The sequence below is a fragment of the Amblyomma americanum genome, chromosome 1, assembly GCF_052857255.1.
Source record: "Amblyomma americanum isolate KBUSLIRL-KWMA chromosome 1, ASM5285725v1, whole genome shotgun sequence".
Taxonomy (NCBI): Eukaryota; Metazoa; Arthropoda; class Arachnida; order Ixodida; family Ixodidae; genus Amblyomma; species Amblyomma americanum.
The window spans coordinates 155,608,780-155,625,163 of NC_135497.1; the positions used below are offsets into that span (position 1 = coordinate 155,608,780).

The 16,384-nt window shown below is 45.7% G+C and overlaps 2 protein-coding genes across 4 annotated transcripts in view; one reads left to right on the forward strand and one right to left on the reverse strand.

Moving 5' to 3' along the window:
- Positions 1-1,354: 1,354 nt before the first annotated feature.
- LOC144113995 (uncharacterized) lies at positions 1,355-9,118 on the reverse strand. 2 transcript variants are annotated; one of them, XM_077647416.1, is made up of 7 exons: positions 8,206-9,118; positions 7,043-7,209; positions 5,918-6,004; positions 5,756-5,833; positions 5,592-5,669; positions 5,330-5,474; positions 1,355-5,207 (listed from the first exon to the last, which is right to left on the reverse strand). In XM_077647416.1, the coding sequence occupies exons 3-6, from the start codon at positions 5,976-5,978 to the stop codon at positions 5,362-5,364; spliced, it is 330 nt and encodes a 109-aa protein (XP_077503542.1). In that variant the 5' UTR covers positions 5,979-6,004; positions 7,043-7,209; positions 8,206-9,118; the 3' UTR covers positions 1,355-5,207; positions 5,330-5,361. The 2 variants fall into 2 exon arrangements, with proteins under 2 accessions (XP_077503542.1, XP_077503541.1); XM_077647415.1 differs by having other exon boundaries at positions 7,043-7,206; positions 7,961-9,118.
- An 886-nt stretch (positions 9,119-10,004) lies between these two features.
- Positions 10,005-16,384, forward strand: part of LOC144113996 (uncharacterized) — a 64,973-nt gene continuing 58,593 nt past the window's right edge. The window contains exons 1-3 of one of the 2 annotated variants that reach the window (XM_077647417.1): positions 10,005-10,332; positions 10,410-10,505; positions 16,163-16,236. In XM_077647417.1, coding sequence (XP_077503543.1) covers positions 10,293-10,332; positions 10,410-10,505; positions 16,163-16,236 — 210 coding nt within the window. In that variant the 5' untranslated portion in view covers positions 10,005-10,292. The remainder of the gene's footprint in view (positions 10,333-10,409; positions 10,506-16,162; positions 16,237-16,384) is intronic. The other variant, XM_077647418.1, reaches the window with a different exon arrangement.

A 16,384-nucleotide genomic window follows, 5' to 3' on the forward strand; every position in this document is an offset into this window, starting at 1 on the left:
CGGGGCAGGTAAATCTTGAGCGGAGTCGTCTTCATGATCGGACGACTCTTCCGGCTCGCGAACACTTTTGATGTCTTCATCGCTTCGTTCCTCGTGGACAATCGTCAGCGTCGAGGAAATCGTCCAGCGCTATGTCTGCAGGGACGTTTTCAGCTTCCTGGAGCGGTTTCCAAGTAACGTCAATCCCCGGAGTCGATGGCGATGGTACACTTTCCGCGGCTGCAGTCGTGCTGGTCGCCTTGCTGTCGACAAACCCGGCGTGCTTGAAGCAGTTGCGGATCACGCTGCACCGTGTTGCTCTCCATGTCGCAGCTATCATTTCTAAAGCCATGAAAAGATCGACTTTCGTCTCTCTACCAGTGTCGGTGTTCAGGAGAAGCCGCTGGATCAACCTCTCCCGGTAGGAAGACTTCACGCCTTAGTTAAGCCCTAGCAAACAAACATAATTTAGGGACTTCTGCTGTACAATTTCACCGCTCAGGGGCATGTTTGATGCTTGCGTATCGACGAACCAAGCATAGACAGCCTTGTCGAGCTCTTCATACGTTGGTTGCGTCACTTTCTTGTGCTGCGCTGAAGTGCCCGATGAAAGTGCCTGCGGCAATAATTGCCTTCTTCCCGCTTTCCGCTTCGGCGATAATTCTATCCTTTCCTTCTAGCGAAATAGACTTTCGCTTCTTCGTTGGCGGCGACATGGCAGAGGCGATCGACGAGATCAGACTGCAGCGACAGATCGACGATCAACACACACCGACCATAGCCTCCTTTTTTTTTTATGTTGAATTCCAATGGCAGATCGAGAGCGCTCCGCCGGATCACAAACGGAGCGCGTAGTGCAGGCAAGGTAGATGTACACTGGTAGCGAAGGCAAGGCGAAGGCTCCATAGACGCCCATTGGTCCAAAAAATGGCGGCTTGTGGGCACTCCAGCGCCCCCTGAATTTTGGGGGGCAAACTACGCAAACGTGACGTAGAATGACGTCACGCATACGTATGCTTTTGGCGCGAATTATAAAGCGGTCTTTCTGTAGAATCCGCGTTTTCGAGCCCGTACCTCTCGAAGGTTGCTGCCTTTCAGCGCGCCCCAACCTTTGCCAGTCAAATGTGCTCGAGTTCCTGCTAGTTATGGCCTTGTTAATGTGCAATTGGGAACGCAATGAAAGTGACTGGTAAAGGAGGGGCAGCATAGAAAGGCAGCAACACTTCCAGACACTGGCGAAGCTTCTTTCTTGAAGCATGCATGATTCGTAGTGCAAATACTGGTGCTAGTACTTTTGAGAGCTTTTGAGTACAGCAAGGTATGATGCACAAAGCACTGGCTCAAGTGCACAGTTCGCAATAGAGTGTACGGCAAGTATGGTTTTCATAGTTTCATATTCATTGTTTATTGCAGCAACCAAACAAATACAGTCACAAAGCACACCCTTGGCACACAAACAAAAAATACATGTCACAGGCAGCACAAGCAGTATTGTTTAAGTTGGCTAATCTCAATAGTCAGTGCAGATAGGAAAAAGCCCTGACGTGCCACGAACGTTGTCAGTTAGGAAATTGAAAAGTATAGAAAACAATGCTACGACAGCTTCCATTGAAGCAAACATAACATGACATAAGTAGGCGCATCAACACAGACCATAGAGCACACTAGGATTATTCTTCACATTTAATTTCTTCAGCTGAAAGAATATAGCAGGTGCGTTTACATCTGCAAGGCAATGTTAAAGCCAGCTTTAGCACCCTCAAACGTGCTCAACGTAGGAGCAAATACCATACATTGAGCCGGCGTACCATCTCCAGAGTACTTCTAGTCGTTAGCCGGATCAATTTGAAGTAATTTTACGTCAACAAAAGAACACATGAAGTACAGCGTACAGTGAAGTGCAAGGACATTCGCGGGGCAGTAAAGCATGTAATCAGTGTACTGTACGCTACAATATAGCCAGATAAAAGTCCAGCGCTGTTCTGTTCGTTGCGCTGACAAAGATCCTACTAAAAACTCTGAGATGCAACTAGCCTGCTAAAAGGTGGCCTGGTAGCCAGTGGTGCCGAGTGGTAGTTATGATGACAATGGTTGATTTCATTATACCTGCCAGCACGGAACTGTAGGGGGGGCGAGCAGGTGGAAAAATTAATCCCAGCGCCACGGAAACTAGGTTAATCCATTGACTAGAAAGTCTCCTTTCAGAGGCATTCGCTTTATCGGTATGGCGTTTTATCCGACAATATTGCACAAGTACTGTCGCGATCACAGTATTGCGGGACGTCGGAAAGCGTGGCAGAACTGCGTTCCGCGCCATCTAACGGCGGACCCTCGCTCCTTCTCCCCCTTTCAGGCATGTCTGTAGCCTCACTCCTACCATACGCGCGGCGCATGAGGATCGGAACAAGCGCCAGGTGCCGCTTCGATATCCAGGTCTGCGCAAACGACTGCGATGGGTGAACATTTTCAGGGGAGTGCTTGGTATGCCAAAATTATTCTCGACAAGAAGTTGGTCATCCTGACATTCAGCCTTGAGGCCTGTTCGTTCAGCGCGCATACACTGGAAACTGATATTCTCGCCTGAACAAAAAAAAAACAGAAAACATAATTGCACGCTCCCTCTCCTTTATCAAGAGTCGCTGCACCGCGATAGCGACACCATAAATGCTTCATTCATCAGCGGCTGAGGCAGATGCTGGCTAGGTTCCGAAGCGGCACCTGGCGCTAGCGGCGATCTACGTACTGCGCGCGTGCTAGGAGTGACGATACAGAGATGCCTGAAAGGGGGTGAAGGAGCGAGGGTGCGCCGTTAGATGGCGCGGAACGCAGTTCTGTCACGCTTTCCGACGTCCCGCAATATTGTGATCGCGACAGTACATAGGTGACACTTGAACAGGCTGTACATGGCATAAAAGTACCCTAAAAGAGTGACATAGTGGAATGAACGATGAAAGATGCTACATTGTTAAACCATTGCCCCTGTGAGCAACCACGTCACATCCTAGCAAATCAAAATACACAAGTAAAAAATAAAAGAAAACCAGGCTGTGAACCAGAAAAAAACCCTTTGCAACCGTTAAACCAGACTAAGCTGATTTGTTGCACAGGCTGCATAATAGCCTGCAACTTCACAAAATATTCAGCCAACAGCTCGGGAATTGCATCCTTTTCATTTGCTTAGCCTCAGTGCTTGCTTCGTGGCTTTCCGTTTAGTAGTTTGACTGTGCAGTTCAAGATTTTTTTCTGCGTGCAAGCCAATGCAGCCTCACCCTGACGAACAGGGCAAACAAACCATCATAAACGTCACCACCACACACAGTCAGCGATTTTTCTACCTTGGCATGAAGCAACATGCACAGATCATGCCCTACTTGTTCTTTTCCCACAATATTGGAACTAGATGCGACAAAAACCTGCTCGCAAGCATTGATGAAAGCTACAAACGAGGGTGTAGGAACTGACAGGCTCCCAAAGTCACCTTCTCCAGGATTTTTGACACTTAAGTACAAGAGAACTTGGCTCTGATCGGCAAAGGCGGCATTTTCTAGCCTCACCTCGCACGTATGTGGCCCTGTAACACACCTGTGATCATTCATAAACTTGTAGGCAAGCCATCCAGCAAAATAGACAATGTTGTTCTCTAGTATTGGAGACTGATAATCATATGGCAAAACTTCTACTGCAACTGGCAAAGATGTGGCAGCTGTACAGAGAGAAGGAGCAGACTTAGATAAACAAACTGAGAGAGTGGCTAGAAGGCTAGACATGTCTTCAGCACAGTTGCTGCTTTCCGACAGTTTGAAAAGGTTGCTAACTAAAAGATGCCTAAATGCTGCTTGAAACTGCCGGCAAGACGAGTTGCTGTTCGATCCAGATTTCGACCTAACAATAGCAAAGGTGTTTTCAAGTGCATCCTGGTTCAGGTGCCTGGTAAGTAGGTATGTCAAACCATAGCGAGAGGCCAGGTGGTTCCATAACAGCAGCACAGCCCTCATAGTTTGGCAGAAGCCACGAATGCAAAGAGGCTGCCGCGCACAGCCTAGAACTTCAATGTTTTCAAAAACTGCAATACACTCGTCCAAAAACTCTTCATGCACAGATCCTGCACAAATTGCAGATGCATACGGAGACTTTCCCCGCTTCTGTGAAGTATTTAGACTGTCAAAGAGTCTATCGATCCTCTCAACAAATCTGGCTGTGTGGATAGCCTCTGATGGCAACTGTTGGAATGTTACCAATGTGCACAATGCAGCAGCGCAATGATTGCTGAATACCTGTGCTGCGAGTTTCACAGACATCTTCGAAACAAAAGTTAAATTAAAGTGCCAGGCACTCAACTTTGGGATGGACCGAATTTGCATTTCTCGATCCTTCTCATAAGCCTGTCGAATGTACGAGCTTTTAATTGTGTCACTGCCTACCCTGAAGTCATACTTGAAGAGCATATTGCGCAAGCACTTGAGCAAATGCGGTGGATCAAAAATAAAGAAAAGCGGTTCACCATTCACACTTAAGTACAGCTTTTCAGGGGTCACAAGTTTCGAAAACAGAGAAACATTTTGGTTCCCCTGATCACAAACCACAGCCACAGGCTGCAATCCAGCTCCAACCAACATTTTGTGGCATTTGAAGAGGAGGTCATACAGAACAGTTGCAGGCGCTGCCTTATCTGCAAAGAAGTAGCCAAGAGGCTGCTTCCACGGCGTACATATTCCTTTGGCCATGAACACAAGCGCCTTGTTTGCAAGATTTGGACCTTGTGCTGCACTGTACTCTTCAAGGCCTTCAAATCTGTCCGACACTGGATTGTACGACAGCTCCTTTGAAACATGCATTTCATCAAAAATTATGGTGCAAGCCCTGTCTTGCCGTGGAAAAGACGCTGCCCGTTTCTCGATCAAATCAAAAACTTCAGGATAAAATCCAACCCTCAATGGTACGCGTGCAAGCCACAGCTGCAGTGACCTAACAGATGGAAGTTTTGTTTTGGCTGCACCATCGACGGCCAAACCTGCTGACATTGTGCATCTTTAACTGAGCTTCAACAAAAGCAGCAACAGCTGGTGTTAAATGCTCACGCAGACTATCTACCAATTCGGCAGTGGTCTTCATGCGACGGCGCTGAAGCAGCAGTCCTTGCAGCCTCTTGTTGCGGTTACGCAGCTGCCTGAGCTTGGCTCGAAGTTTCTGCAGTGGCCGCCTTTCATTGATGGGGCTGGTGAAAGATCCTGCAACGTACAGAGTCGACGGAAGAGCAATAAGTTGCTACGTCGGGTTTAGTCATAGCTGCATGTAGTCCCGTAGCACCAAAAAGTGCGCAATATTGCGAAAGCGTTGTAAAATTGCTAACCTTCATAAGAAAGAGGCGAACTGCTGAACAGATCAGCCTGGTGACAGATCAGCACTCGCTGACAGTGTTGCGGCCACCCCTGCCGTGCCAGGTTCCAGAGATGAAGCGCTTGCTTCAGTGCTTGGTCCTGCATATGTGTGGTCAGCTGCGCCCACAGAATATAAAGAACAAAATATAGTGACAGCACAGTTCTGACAGGGAAGCCAGCAACCCAACAATGCACAAATAATAACTAAGCGCCACAGGCGGAATTAACACTTACACTGAACCATTATGAAGCCACTGGCGTGGGAACAAGCTTGGTTCAGCATAGAACCAGTAGGGCTGGCACCATCTGCATCTGCACAGCGCACAGACAAGGAATTGTAGCATATTTCTGAGCCATACCTCCTCAGGCTGTTCGAGCAGATACGAAATAACAATCACCTTCTTGGAAGAGTAGCAGCGACTGGGACGACCGACTCTGGACGTACCCCTTGGAAACAGGTTCACCGGAGACAGCAGCTATCATAGGAAGCAGTCCAATGAGCTTTCAGTCGTCACCATTTTCAAAAGATTTATGCCAGTTATGCATACAACCCTGCTCACCTGGTTCTCCAGCCCGGCGCACTGATGCCGAAGTTTCGCTCAGAGATTGTGAACAGTCCATGTCGCTGCTGCATTCGCTTGAGGTGTCTGAAATGGCAACATTATTGCGGAGAGAAAAGAGAATTCAGTACCTTTATAGTAAATAATTTCCAAAGAACTATAGCTTCCACAGCATGCGGTTCACATTGTCATCACTCTAGAAAGAAAAATGCTTATCCAATGAAATAAAATTCTGTTTACCACCCTTAATCGTTAGGCACATTAGTTTGATGTCATCAGCAGCTGTGGAGCACCAGTAAATCATTTGCAATTTTCATATGCTATGTTTTACTTTGAAGAGTGCGAAATTCGCCTATCACACAAACAACGATAGCTCGCAAATCAAGTAATGTGCCCCATATTGTTTACAGATTTATGCAGGTCAGCCTATGGCCTACGCAATGAGATGCAACAAGAATGAATTTGTAAGCAATTATCGCAAAAAATAAAAACCTGTACAAACATTGGCTTTCGCTAGCATGAATATTGAGGTAAAAGGCAACAACACAAATAATTATTAGTGCATTTCTATAATCGTTCAGTGCATGCTTTGATACATAACACATGAGCACACAATATCTCGGGAAGCTTTTCACCAAGCGTACCTTGCCCAAGTCGGCATAAGATTGCATCCTGATAAGACTGAAGATGAAAAAAGAAGCTCTGCATACAAGAAAGCAAAGTTCTGGAGTACTAAAATTCATCAAACATTTAGGAAGGCTCACCCTTTTTTCCCCCTCACTTCTTTTGAGCTATCAAAGGAAGGACGAGAATGCCCTCTGGACACGACAGGGACCGTTCATGAGACAAGGTTTCACGGTGAATATGAAAGATTCAACTCCCACTTGCTGCAAAGCATGTAGAGTCGCCTGGTTTCTGTTGCTGAAGTGGCTAGCGGCATCAAACAGCCTGAACCGGAAGACTGACAGACTCACGTTAGGATCCTTTGGAGCCCTTTGCCATACCAGACTACCGAATATCCCACTTCCATTATCCTTTTTTTTACCGGAAATATCAGGCAAGAGTATTCACACCGTCAGTGTACTTTTTCCGCACCCACCTTAAAAGTTTGATAACAAAAATTACCGGCAATGCTTGCTCGAGTAGGCAAAGCATCGTGTCGCAGCCTTCCTGACGGCAGATATACAGATGGTTCGAAGTGCCTCGAGCAAATCCTGAGTTCTCGTAGCTGCGACGGCGCCTTCTTCTCCAGGCTGACGTTGCGGCAGAACTGCGCCCACGCTCGGCACCTGCTGGACGTGATGCAACATGCACGTTAGATACAACTGCGCCAAAAGGAATACGCATACTCGAAACGCCAATGCGTCATTATTCCTGTCACTGCTAACTGCAGTAAATTATACTTGCATTACATCTGAAATATGGTAGTAAATGCTCGCGCCAAGCTCTCTGCGCCCCAGAGTGCGGTAACGCTCATCCTCATGCCACGCGGCTAGCTGCTTTTCTAAGCTCAACGAGTGACGAGAGTGAAGTGCGTTTAAAATTACCCTGACAGTCATGTATATGTAGGACAGCAATACCAAGGCAGGCAATAACTCCTGCTGAGCGAATCCAGTTAAAGCCTCCTCAAAGCCGCGCACATACACGAGGCTGAGTTTCGATACTCCCAGCTGCGAGGGGATCCTCAAATTGGCTTCATGGTTTTGCAAAACTAAACAATGTCGTACTCAGAGCTGTCAGGTAGCAAACTTTGTTCTAAATGGGCCTCCCGGTCAGTAGCGTGCACGTGGTTGCTCCTGAGAGCCCGGTGTGAAGTTCACGTTGGTGATAGTCAGCTGCATGAAACTCACTATAAATTAGAAAAATGTGGGCCACTTTCGCACACCTCAGCACTGAAAGTGTGTGCCCTGCAGTGTAGTACATAGATATCCCCGAAAACATGAAGCCAAGTACGCACGAACGGGTTACAGCTATGAAACACGAGCGAACAGCCCGGCGAAACCATATCGAAGCTATCGCGCATACCTAGAGCAGACGACACACCTGTGAAAGTCCAGCGGGAATCGGTGTAGCGTGACACCAATGGTACTATCCACGCTGTCGCAGTGTACCACGGAGCATCGTTTCTTCACATGCCGCAAGCTCATCTTGAAATGAAGCGCTAAGCGCTTCAAAAGAAGAGCGCGAAGCGTGCAAAGACGGAAAAAGACTTCGCACTGGCCGCACGCCGAAGGAAACGACAAAATCGAGAAAACTGCCGCAGCGGTGCAGCGGGGTGCAAATCTTACCGAACGGTGACAAAGAAGCGACGTGCAAGGACGACGAAAACTTCGCAAAAGGAGCATTTTGAGACCGACGAGCTAAATTTATACGCTTTACCAGGCGCGCCATCGCAGACAGCTGGCGATAAGTACTTTAGTGCAGGCGGAGATAACTGGTAGGTAGTGATTTATTTAAAATAACATAAAAGGAAGGTAAAAGATTTTTGCTAGCCCCGGCATCTGCCATCACGTGCGGCGGCACCTGAGCTGGGGCAGCGGAAAGAAGGATCGCAGGCAGGTGGGAGAAATGAAATAAAAGAGGTGAGGGGACAGAAGAAAGACATGGGGGGAGGTAAATAGTACACTACATAAAATAAATATGCACTGCATAAAAACATTAAAAGTGAACACTATAAATGCAAAATAAATATACTATATACATTATTTACACAAACAGTCAAAAAGTCAGTTGTCTTCGCGGCGCGCGTGTGCTGATGACGGGAAACTCGGCAGTCATTGGTCACACGCGCGCCGCACTTTGCACACAACAGCTGGTGTGGGGCGCCCAGCTGTTAGAGCGTCCGAGGTAGCACACACGAAGCGTTCAGTCACAGCACTGTACTACCTGGCGCAGAACAGGCGGGACGTCAAGCCCGCCTGTTCGAGAAATACACACAGGCTCACCAAGGTTCGCTCGCGGGTGCGCGCACTGCCTTGCGGCCACAGGAGCGTCTCGAGCGAGTCCGGGAAGATGCCCAGCGCTCTGTAGGCCGCGAGCATATCGCGACGAGCGTCAGCGAACGCGGTGCAGCGTAGGAGTAGGTGCTCCATTGTCTCCACTGCACCGCATCCATCACACACATCACTCGTCGCGATTCCGTGTCGCACCCGTCGTACCCCGGGCCACACGCAACCAACGCGCGCGCGGAGGATCATTGCGGGAGATAACTCCTCTAATAACTCCCTCCGGCAACAGCCCCCTAGTGGAGATCAGTGTCCAGCCCCCTAGTGAAGATCAGTGGCTTTTTGTATCGTAACAAAGAAATTTTAACAAAGGAGTACTTTTTATTGTAGCTTTACAGCTTTTTTTTTTCTCGTATGAATGTTTCTATCAAGTTTCGACTGCTTAAGTAGAGTACATTTGAAGATAAGACGATGGTGATAATGAAAGTGATGAGATTTTTTTCTTTTTAACGGGCGTTGGCGTCTGCAGCGACCTGACCAAGAAGGATATCCTCCTTGGACCTGACCAATAAAATTTTAGTCAGCTCATAGAGTTACTGTTAACTAGAGGGAAAACTGGTGCCCCGCCTATGGCAGTTTGCATGGAGCATGGGCGCTCTAACAAGCATCATGGAGCGGAGAGCTACCGAATGCAGAACTACAACTTCTAGCCAAAAAATAATAAAAAACAACGTTGTTCAATAATTAAGAGTTCCATCATTCAATATCCTGTCTATAAATTGTAACAAACCGCACAAAAGCATGTAAATGCAAATTTTGCTCAAAATAAGCGATGGCTTGCTCTCATTGCAGATCACAAAAGCCAATATTTCGTGCTTAACAGGCGCTTTTTAAAAAAAAAACAAATATGCTTCTAAAAAATGTTGTCGCTTCAACATTTTCACAACCTTTCGAAAAACAAAAACCTTTTATTGGCCTCGCGTGCTGTTGCGTTTTCGCTACTATGACTTTTGCACACTAGTTTTACGCCGAAGTCGTCTGCGCACGGATACGGAATGGTATTTTTAGTAATGCCACTCTATGTTCCTAAAGAAACCCTACTGTCCCACACCAAGTAGCCATCGCCCCATGATGCTTTGCGCGCTCATGGAGGTTTAGGTGCAGCGCCGCCAGCTTTCCCTCCAGTTAACACTCTATGAGTTAGGTGGTACTTGATTGGTCCGCTCAAATTTGAATCGCTCTTGCACTATGTGAAGCCAGTTTGGGCGTTACTGCATTGCTGAGCAGCGGTGCTTGCCTTGTGACTTGCGGTCACCTGCTTTCTTTTCGCCGTGCGTCTCACACGGTCTCATTTGCATCATCACATGCATTTGCCGTACCTGGCTTGGGTACGTTGTACCGAAGAGCCCTGCTAACGTGAAGTTTGTACAATGTCGTTTCCGCGTGCTCCACGCTTTACGGATGTTGTCGGTGAGCAGTCCACTGCGACTAATTTGTTTTCGCTCATATTTCTGTTTCATGTGCTGACGGAGCCTGTTTTCTTGCAGAGGACACGCCTCCAGTGGGTTCATATAACCCACTGTTGAGAGCCCGCACTCCTGCACCGAAGTTCTCGACAAACGACCGTTTCAAGCCGGGATCTGGTAACCAAGCTCATTCATTTTTTTGCACAGTTTTACTCGCTTTCGTTTCTTCGCAAATTGAGCTGTCTTTTATGAGAGTACGGTGCTAGAACGATGAAAAGACGGGATAGGATGCTCAAGGCTTGCCTGAGAACATTTCCCCGGGTATCTGTGAGATACGTGATCGCCCAGTGCAACTGGCCGAATCCTATGAATCGGCCCCTGGCTGCTGCGTGATGTATGGAGCGTAACTTTTATAGGGAGGCTCATCGTGTGCTGGATATTTACGGACCTAGCCAAACACACTAATAGGCTACTATTGCGGATGTGTTGGTTTGATCTACGCAAGGTACAGGAAATGAGACAAACACAGCACCTGCGTTTATCTCACTTTTTGTTCCTTATGTTCTTGGTTGCTGCTTGGGAACGTTATTTTGTTGATGCTGAGTATGGTCTGTTACTAGTCTTATCTTTGTGTATTTTTAGTCGGGTAAATAACGGCATTTCGCCATTTGTACTATGATTTAAAATGCATGCCAAATTGTTAAATGTACCCGGTAAACAAGACCGTACAAGCGTCGACTGGCCGAAAGACCGGCCAGCATGTCGGCGCCTTATCATGACACAGAGAAGCGAAACAATTGCGCCCTCGCATGCGGGAGGTGCGGGGTTCGATCCCCAGTGCCGCATGGTACCCGCCGGTGATACAGTGGGTACAAGCTTTCCCTTGGTCTGGTGCTCGGCTTCTGTAAGGTGAAATAAATGGGTCCTTGACCCCCACTTTGAGTAGAAGAAAAAAACCTTGTGCCATGGCGCTCTTTTGCCACTGATGCCCTTGCGCCATAAAAAATCATCAAACCATTGCAAATAAGCACATGCGGGCAAGGTTTCCTCCAGCGAGAGTTTGGTGTGCTAGGCTCCTTTCACCAGGCATGAGCAGTATTGAAGATAAATGTATCTTTGATACTATTTTTGATACATTTTGTGTATCGCTTGCCAAAAATGAAAGTATCTGTATCGAAAACACATTTTTACTGTATTGTGTATTTTACCACTTGATATTCAAAAGGAGAAAAAAGTGCCACACATTCTAAGGCCAGTAAGGCCTCGAGCCGGCAGTGCTCACTTAGGCGGCAGCATGCTGAAAAAAGAGGGATGTAGTACAATTAGAAAGGGCTGATGCCAGTGCTGTTGGCGCCGTCAGTCTTAATTCTTCCTACGTTCATTGTATGGCAGATAGCACTTCTGCACGCTCAGTGGCAGAAGGAATGACTAGGTAGGCTCACCGCTGTGATAGGAACACCCCTTCGCCCCCAGCTATTTCAAGTTGCGGTGTCGCCAAAAGAAACGGATGCCTTTCGCCCTTATGCTCAGGTGCTTACAGAACATTTATTGCTTTGTCAGCCCCATAAAGGTCACGCACTCTTCCACACACAGATCAGCGGGGTAATCAGTGCTGACAGCATCAAACTGATCAACTGACTCATTCCTTTCCTTTGGAGGACCAAGCGCTACAGCAAGTAGTATAGTTCTCACAAGGAGTTGTATAAAGGAACTTCATTAAACTTGAGAGAACACTGGCAGTTAATGGTGGCAATTCCAGTGATGTATGGAAGTATAGAAAATACAGTATCAAGTATCTGCATCGGAATTCAATTGTGGTTCTGTATCTTGTATCAGATCAGAAATAGAATTTTTAGGGTATCTCATATTGAATTGAAGATAATTTTGAGAAGTATTGTGCCCAGCCCTGCTTTTCACCAACTTTGTGTGAATGTGAATGTTCTCGCTGGTTTCACCGCTCCATGCCGTGATACAGCATTTAAATGCTGGCCTATTAGTTGAAATATTACAATGCAAGACTACTCATGTAATTAAATTCTTAGTTAAACACACTCTTTTTGAATTGAGTGATAAATGTCTATAGTTTTTCTGCACATGACAGTTGACAATGCTGAACATAACAAAGGGATTGCAGAAATGACCTTGCAAAAGTGCAAGTTGTGCACTAGTGTGTTTCTTGATGGAACTATACTTGTTACTAATGCTGCAAACTAATCTGCATTAAAATTCTTTACTGAAAAACGGGAGCCACTCCGGTGGCTCTGTGGTTGTGGCGCTCGGCTGCTGACCTGAAGGGCGTGGGCTTGATCCCGGCCGCGGCGGTTGCATTTTGATGGAGGCGAAATGCTAGAGGCCCTGTACTATGCAATGTCAGTGCACATTAAAGAACCACAGGTGGTCGAAATTATTCTTAGCCTTCCACTACGACGTCCCTCGTAGCCTGAGTCGCTTTGGGACCTTAAGCCTCATAAACCAAACCAAAAACTGTACAATACATAGAAATCAAAGCAAAGCAAGAAATAAACTCTGAACACACACATTTACATATTTTTGTTTGCCAGAGTGTTTTCAGCTGATATGGTTTTTTTTGCATGGGTAGAACAGCCAAGATCATCTGGGGAGAACAAAAAAAAAGATGTCTGTATCTTATGAGCATCCCGAACAGTGCAAAACAGATAGGGACATAGGAAGACAACACTGGTGGTGTGTTGGCTTTTTGCTGACTTTTTTTCTCGGTGCACTATGCCTGTGTAGGACACTGTGTTCAGATAAAACCGGAATATTTCCAGATTTTTGCAGCCTGAGCACGTTCTGTAGTAGTGTTAAACCTTATTCGTACTTGAAAAGCCACCTTCCTGAAGTACCATTTCGCTGGAGGCACTTATGGAAACGGCCAGGTACTGGAAGCCCTTTCATCATCATCATCATCATTTATTGATCCCTTAAGGACCCTACACAGGGTATTACATAAGGGGGGTGGGGTGGACATAGGACAATACAAGAAAGAGGTTGAAAAAAAAGAAAAATCTAGTAAAACATATATATAAACATGCAATGAGGGCAATTAGGACAACGAATACAATCAGTAACATCAAATGAGAACCTTTCTTGCACTTCCTAAAGATTTCTCCTTTTAAGGTATTCTCCTAACTTTATTGATTTAAAAATTTCTTTTGCCACCCTTTTGCCAAAATTTCAGCATTACCTCAGGGTGACTTCAAACAGTGCACAATAGGAATGATCTGGTACAGCGTAACCATGACACAATGCCCTCTGGACACCATGCTAGTCAACGCTGCTGTGCATTTCACTTAACAGTGTGGGGGCTGAAAGGATGTTTTACACGAATCTAATCTAAGCAAAATGCTGCTAGGTCTTCATCGACACAGGAATGCAATGAAGGCAAATGTTAATGAACACTATGAAAGAGTTGCAGGCAATAAAAAAAAACTTGAATCAGTATACACTTTCTTCGCTCAGGCAAGCTTTTTTTCTTCCTTTTTTGAGCAAAGTATTTCTTGGACCCTGCAACAGTATAAGTGCTCATAAATTTTTGTTTTGTTAGAATAGCTCTAAAATAGCCCTAATTGACAGAATGGTTTGTAGAATGGGTTGATTTTCATCTTGAATAACAGCACCTATTTCTAGTCCTGCTAATCTAAAAAAAATTAAACCTGAAAACAAGTCTCGCACTTATGCTTAACCAATGCAGACTCCAATTTTTTTGTGTGTGAAGTTTTATGTGCTTTTCCTGAAAAAGCTTTCTGCTCATTTATTTATGTAGAATGGTAGCTCTTTAATTTTTAAGTTTCATGAGCTTGTAATTTGCATCTGTTCTATGCTCTGTGTATGCAAGACGATGAACCATGTTTATCAAAGTTTTGCACTGCTTTAAAGTGTCTGTATGTGCCTTACTTTGATGTCTGCTAATGGTAAAGCCCTTTCAAGTATGCATGTTTATTTGAAGTGTTAGTGCTTAATGGCTTTTAAAAAAGTTTCTTCAGTTTGTGAAAAGTTGATATTTTACTAGATTTTTTTTTTACTCCGTTCTCAACTGTGAATGTGTACAAGCTGGATAGAGGGCAGGTTACTTTGAGTGAGGGATTCCAGTTTTAATCCATTACCATAAATCAGTCCATCCTCTCTAGACCTTGTGTTTTAATATATGAACCAGTGAACCAAATACAACTGCTCTACCTCCAGTGCATGCATTTAACAGTGCCTAATCCCAGTCATCCTTCCTGCTTTTTGAATGTCATTTCTTTTTCGAGTCATTGAGGGCAGATGGAAGCTAAGAGTCAATGCTGTCAGCATCTTGAAACCAATATGAGTGGAGTGGCATAGAAAGCAGACTGAGCAAACATGCAGAATTCAGTCACTGTAGTGGCAGAAGCTGGCTTATGTGCATAAAAAAAATGCGAAGTTCGTCATGTTGTGTGTTGCACGGCAGAGCATCACGAGTATCTCGCAAAGTTTCTGCAGGCTTGTGGCTTCCAGCAGGGTAGGAATGGTGATAGGAGAGGCAAAAGCCTAGGAAGCACTACGGGCGATTTTTTAAAAGGTTACGCTGTTACTAAGTGAATGGGAAGCGAGAGACTGCACAAACTTTATATCGGACAAACTTTCATAAAGGTTGTTCTGGTACCAGTTTAACCTAACAGTTAATTTTTTGAACTGGTGCTACTCATGTCCACAGTTTGACGCAAGCATTTCTACTAGGAAAGTTTATGAAAGGAAAGTTTACGAAGTTGACAGTAGTGAATATAGCCGCCGCGGTGGCTGAGTGGTTACGGCGCTCGGCTGCCGGCCCGAAAGACGCGGGTTCGATCCCGGCCGCGGCGGTCGAATTTCGATGGAGGCGAAATTCTAGAGGCCCGTGTGCTGTGCGATGTCAGTGCACGTTAAAGAACCCCAGGTGGTCGAAATTTCCGGAGCCCTTCACTACGGCGTCTCTCATAGCCTGAGTCGCTTTGGGACGTTAAACCCCCATAAACCAGTAGTGAATATAAAAGTTGAGGAAAAAAATTTACTCCAAATTTTCATCAAAAGTGCAAAGTTTGCAGCAAATGTATGGAGTTTTCTGCATTGTGAAATAAATGCTGTCGGTGGCCATCAGAACGTTTGAAATTTCCTTTGGTCCATTAATATAAGTGGCTGCGTGCTCAATTAAGTTTGGCCAATTTCAGTTAAGCAAACATTTCCTTAGATTTCCTGATTGTTTCTGTGGTATTTAACTGTCTATACCTGTAATAAAGCTAGAATTGTTTGCGTAAGACTTGCCCTGGTACACTTTCATAGATCATAAATGCCATAACCTAAAGATGTCCCAGACAAATTTTCACGTGGTGCAGGACAAGAGTGGGGAGGTGCAAAATTACCTTTTGCCATTTCAACTCAATTCTTCATTCTTTGGCTTCTGCTTTAGAGAGTGGTGCCCTAGCCAGCAAAGCCACATCCAGTTGCTGTAGCCCACGGTAGCCCTGCTATCATCACTGTCTTGCGGCATGCAGACATAGTGCATCAGTTGTTAGCCACCTGTGATAGTTGGCGAGTACCTTTGCCCAGTACAAATGCAAGTTGGAACTGGAAAGTGAAAGAGTGGATATGTAGCACATCTCTCAGTGAAGTGGTAGTCGTACCAGACCAGCGAAGGAGCATGGGCACGTTTGAGCTCTGACTTTACTGGGATTGTTTTAAAAATTGCTGGCAGGGCTATTGCCATTTCCACAGTTCTTGCTTGCTGATCTGACCAGTGTGAAAGTGCTGTGCTCTTAAGCAAATTTTTGCGAGACTTTATATACTCAAATGCAGATATTGTTCTGGCATCTGGACAGATCTATCTTTGCTTTCAGTTCCCTGTTCATCTCCTGCTGTTGAGTCATTCAAGGTGCCTCAAACGCCATCACGTGTGAGTATTGTTAGTGTATATTGTTTGCATATTGTAAATGCAGGAGTGTGTTTTGAGCATGTCACCCTTCTTACAATGGCCCTGCAACAGTTCTCGATTTCAAAACTATACCTTGTTCAGAGCTCTCAAATGCGGTGCTTGCTTTACT

Bases quoted from the DNA above. Each gene is read 5' to 3' on its own strand.
- LOC144113995 (XM_077647415.1), bottom strand. From the start codon at position 8,262: ATGCTCCTTTTGCGAAGTTTTCGTCGTCCTTGCACGTCGCTTCTTTGT. The intron at 5,834-5,917 runs GTGAGCAGGGTT...TTCCTATGATAG, and splicing joins GCGCCGGGCTGGAGAACCAG to CTGCTGTCTCCGGTGAACCT. The intron at 5,475-5,591 runs GTAAGTGTTAAT...CTGTGGGCGCAG, and splicing joins TGGCTTCATAATGGTTCAGT to CTGACCACACATATGCAGGA.